Source organism: Orycteropus afer, unplaced genomic scaffold (assembly GCF_000298275.1).
Source record: "Orycteropus afer afer isolate SDZICR_OR568_19922 unplaced genomic scaffold, OryAfe1.0 scaffold00045, whole genome shotgun sequence".
NCBI classification, from domain to species: domain Eukaryota; kingdom Metazoa; phylum Chordata; class Mammalia; order Tubulidentata; family Orycteropodidae; genus Orycteropus; species Orycteropus afer.
This window is the reverse complement of record NW_006921632.1, coordinates 13,624,477-13,629,655: the sequence shown is the minus strand read 5'-3', so window position 1 is coordinate 13,629,655 and position 5,179 is coordinate 13,624,477. Positions and strand designations below refer to the sequence as shown.

General features: G+C 34.1%; 1 protein-coding gene across 1 annotated transcript in view; it reads right to left on the bottom strand.

Moving 5' to 3' along the window:
• Positions 1–3,512: 3,512 nt before the first annotated feature.
• Positions 3,513–5,179, bottom strand: part of ZCRB1 (zinc finger CCHC-type and RNA binding motif containing 1) — a 35,877-nt gene continuing 34,210 nt past the window's right edge. Inside the window, exons 5-7 of the mRNA XM_007937932.2 lie at positions 4,631–4,743; positions 4,453–4,528; positions 3,513–3,644 (exon numbers count right to left, since the gene is read on the bottom strand). Coding sequence (XP_007936123.1) covers positions 3,513–3,644; positions 4,453–4,528; positions 4,631–4,743 — 321 coding nt within the window. The remainder of the gene's footprint in view (positions 3,645–4,452; positions 4,529–4,630; positions 4,744–5,179) is intronic.

The window sequence follows — 5,179 nt, the reverse complement described above, 5'->3', positions numbered from 1 at the left end:
CCGACTCATAGCGACCCCTCCTTGGGTTTCCGAGGCAGTATCACTACGGAAGCAGGAATGCCCAACCTTCCTTCCGAGGAGTGGCTGGTGGGTTTGAACCGCCAGCCTTCTGGTTAGCAGTCAAGTGCCTTAGGCACTATGCTACCAGAGCTCCTTAAGAAAAGGTACATGAGATAAATTTTGAGTCTCTGAATGATGAAAAAAATGATTTTTTTTTTTTTAAACTATCAGAATGGATTGGTAGCTTGGCTCAGTATAGAACTATAGAGTGAAAATAATTTTACCTCAGTATTTTGAAGCAGTTACTCTGTTTATTCCAGCTTTTGGTTTTGCTACTGGGAAGTCTAATGCTATTTTTACAACTGATTTTTTTCCTGACATGTTTCCCACCCATACCCCCAAAAAGCTTTTAGCTTTTGTGTTTTATTCTTGATGTTCTGAAATTTCAAAATGATGTGACTTGGTGAGGGACTTTTTTCATCTGGGTTCAGTAATTAGCTTACTAATGATTACTTGTCTTTTTCCATCAATTGCCTGCCTAAGGTGATTAAGTCTATTTGATGGTATTCTGGACAACAGGCAGGGGAAGGAGACTGCAGGTGTCATGGTTCAGAATGATGAGAGAATGTAGGTTTGGTGGCTGCTCTTTACACAGACCTTCCAACTATATTTGTACCTTTTATTTTTCAGGTAACTCAGGACACGTGAATTCCCTAAGGCCAACAGTTGCTAAGTGGCACCATGGCCATAGGAACCTAGGTGTGTCTGTCAATAGAGATTGTACTCTTAAATGTGATACATTAACTTAGTTGTTGTTTCAGGTGCTGTCAAGTTGGTTTTAACTCACAGTGACCCTATGTACAACAGAATGAAACACTGCCTAATTCTACACCATCTTCACAAATGTTGCCATGCTTGAGCCCATCGTCATAGCCACTGTTTCAATCCATCTCATTGAAGGTCTTCCCCTTTTTTGCTGACCTTCTACTTTAACCAGCATTTTACCTTACCACTTCTCAGAAGGAAGATGGGGCAATCTACTTCCGTAGTGATACTGCCTCGGAAACCCAAGGAGGGGTCACTATGAGTCAGGTCGGACTCGACAGTACATAACAACAACAAATCCATATGCATATATGTATCCATATAGCAAATACTTTGGACCTGACATTATATCCAGAATGATATTTGTCATTAAAAACATCATTTTAATGCTTCCTAATACTCTGTCACGAGCTCTGGTGGTACAGTGGTTAAAGCATTCGGCTCCTAACCAAAAGGTCAGTGGTTTGAACCTACCAGCAGCTGTTTCTCAGGAGAAAGATTAGGCAGTCTGCTTTCATAAAGATTTACAGCCTTGGAAACCCAAAAGGGGAGTTCTAGCCTGTCCTGTAGGGTCCTATGAGTTGGAACTGACTCAATGGCAATGTTTTTTTTCTTTTTTAAATACTCTGAAGTTTGGATTTATCATCCTTTAATTATTTTGTGGTTGATATTTAATAATTCCTATGTTTTAAACTTTAAATAACAATAAATAAATAATCTCTTGGGAGAAATACTGCCAGAATGCTCCTTGGAAGTGAGGATGGTGAAACTTTGAACATGTTATCAGGAGGGGTCAGTTCCTGAAGAAGGACATCATGCTTGGTAGAGGGTCAGTGAAAAAGAGGAGGACCCTCAATGAGATGGATTGGCATAGTGCTGCAACAATGGGCTCAAACATAACTAACAACTGTAAGATGGCACAGGACTGGGAAGTACTGTTATAAAAAGGGTTGCCGTAAGTCAAAACTGAGTTGATGGCATCTAACAACAACAGTCTTTGTACATTAATGCATGTATTTCTCATTAGAAACCAAAGACAAAATAGAATGTAATTTCTGGTTTAAAGGATAGAAGAGATTTAGTATTTGATACTTACTATTGAATTACTCTCTAGAAATATGCCAATTTATAATACCACAAGTATTCTTACCTCACCCTTCATCAACACTGGAGTAGGTTTCATTTTTTTAATTAGGTGAAAAATGTCTCACTGTTTGTAATTGATTTAACTAGTGAGAACATTTTTTATATTTATTTATTAAAACTTTATTTTTATATATTGTTATGCCATTAGCCTATTTTCTATTAGAATCGATGTATTTCTATAAACTTCTACATATTTTGTGCCAAATCTTTACCCAATATTTTTTCTTTGCTTTTAATTTTGTGTGTGTGTGTGTGGTATTTGACAAATTAATAGAGCAGAAAGTAAAGTCCTGAATTCAATCACTCTCTTTGGTCTCCTTATAGAGTTCTAGAAGATTCTTTGCTGAGGGTAGGAGGGTTTAAAAATTTTCACCACTTTTGTAGTTTTCAAAGCGAATATTTTTTATTGCTTTTATAGTATATAAAAAGTAATAAAAAATTTTTTATACAGCATTCAAACAATATAGAAACAGACAAAGTAGAAAATTAAACCTCCATTATTTTATTCTCATATAACCTGCAGAAGGTATGGAATAATTTAGTATAAAACAAATTTAATAAACACAGGAAAAATGAAATAAATTATTACTCTAGAAAAAATGTAATCACAGCACATTCCTTGGGTCAGAAGAGAACAGTGTTTACATGGCCATAAAAATAAAAACACTAAATATGAATTTAACCAAATATTTTAACATAATGATACTGGGAAGAAGGAAGAGAATATGAGGAGTGTAAGAGATGGAGTGAGAGTATAAAAGATTGAAAAATTCTCCTTTATGGCCTAAAAGTCCATTAAAAATACAAAAGGTAATGAATTAAGTAATAGAAAGATACTACATTATTTAGCATTATGTACGTAAATATGAAAATAAACAGTTGAAGAAGCATGAGTTGCTTCTGGGAAACGATATTTGGCAGTAAGACAGGCCAGACAGATAACCACTGTGTTTGGTTATAAACCTTTCAGAGTTATTTTACTTTATATTTTATGGGTATTTAGAACTTATCGAGATTGGGAGGAAGCTAAAAGAAATGAAAGGACAAAACATCCACATTTAAAAACAAAATTATCTTAAAAATTTTATTAACCTTTAATAAGTCATCCAATTCTTTCACAGTTTTTAGGAAGTTTATGTTTTAAAGATTAAACTAATTTCAGAAGTACTCATGTAAACCAACTAGATATGGATTCAGCTTTTATAATGAACTCCCAAACCAATCTTTGTAATATCTACTTTCTTTCTTGGGATGACAGTAACATTAGTAAATAATATTAAGTCTTCTTATTAAAATTTTCTGTTTTCAGAATTAATGGTTACTAACAAATCTTGATTTTTATTACTTGACTAAGGTGAGAAAGAAACATGACACTTTAGAATTACTTTCTAATACCCTACGAACTGTTTTATAGTAAAAAACTATTTGGTAAAAGTGATTTTATGTTCAAAGTTCTAAACATAATCTTAGTCCCCAAGTGAACTTGGAACTCCAAGATTTTTAAAAACTTTTTAATGGTAGTTACATAATAAATATTAATTTTAATCACTAAGTTCCTCCTCATCACTGAAATATGTGCTTTTCTTTATCCGTGGGCGTCTTGAATCCTCTGATGTTGAGGGGTTCCCTGAACTGGGTTTCCATTTTTTTTCTTCTTCTTCAATTTTGGCTTGCTGAAATGCGATTCAGAAAACAAACAACAACAGCAACAAAAACTCAAGAATCCGTTTAATATTGTTTCTGGTGCATTAATTAAAAACGTGGCAAAAACACACAATTGCCATGACTCCTCACCCCCCTATGCCCATGGCGACAATTCTACTTCATCAGGGTGTTTTTTTTTTTATCTCTGCCAAGTTCTATCCCAGTCTCAAAATGTTACTCAAAATTATTTTAGTCAATTTCTACTAATTAACACCTGAAATGAAACCTGCTTGCCATTCCTGCTGGAAGTGGAAGTATCATATGCAGTATTAACTAAAAGGAAAAATAAATTGACTTATGCTTTTATAATTTATCAACTACAATAACACAAAATAACTTGCTGCATAAAATTAAGAGATCATATACCCTTTCCCAAAAAATGTATCATATACTTGTATCAAGGCCTTTAATGTTTAAAAATCTGTTTTTGGCTTTGAAGTGAAGTGCTTTTTTAAAAACAGTGTTTTTGATTTAATAAAATATTTTCTCTTAGGCTAACCTCAATTTTAATAAATAGTTGTGCTTCACTCTATGACAACAGTTTAAGACACTACAGGTATATGTGGTGCCCTTAAAATCTAGAAAGAGCCAATGGGAACATTTTCATTGCACTGGTCTAATGACCTTCAATAAATAACAGTCTGTTTCCTAAAGTTCAGGAGTTAAAGTGGAAAGACAAGGGTTGCCATGAGGAGATGATCAAGGAAGTAAGCTAGGAACATAAAGCTATTAACCAAGGCAATTATGGGTGATACTTTCAAAAGACATATTTAGTACCTGGAATGCTATGGCTTGACTGAGACTGTCAAGAGCAGGATCTTCCCCTTCATCTTCACTTTCGTCTACTTCCTCACTGAATTATTTAAAAATAATAATAATAATTAATGAGAATGTGCTCAACCTTGGAAGACAGATGCAACATAATAATGTATTACATAAGATGAGATACACGTACATTTGTTCTTCTGGTTCAGGGATTTTCTTTTTTTTCTTTTTCTCCTTCTTCTTTGGAGGTTCACGTTCTCCAAGCATATTTTTAGGACAGGCATAACTTAAGTGACCATTTTCCTTTTGTTTCCCATTACAAAGGGAAAAAAATAATGTCAAATTTGTGGTTAGCAAAAACTTGCCTGGTACCTTAAGACTAAAAGGTTTTATAATTTAAAAAAAGAATACAGTCACACTAAGACTCTATACAAAGAAATTAATAATAAAATCCATTACTTCAGTATTGAGAAAGAAGACATTATGGTATTATAACTCCCAACAAGCTACTTTATTAATTAGGGAGTATTTTAGAAGTTTCACTAAAAAAGCATAAGAAGCATTCTTCCCTCAAACATTTTAAACATCAAGATTCAGGGGATGGTTTTCTCACTTTTTGAGTTCTGGCAAGATGGCGGGCTAGGCAGAAGGACTGCACAGATCCTCTTCAACAAAGAAAAGGGAAACCAATTAACACAGACACAGAAGATAATCTTGGACCCCTGAGCCTTGAAGGGAA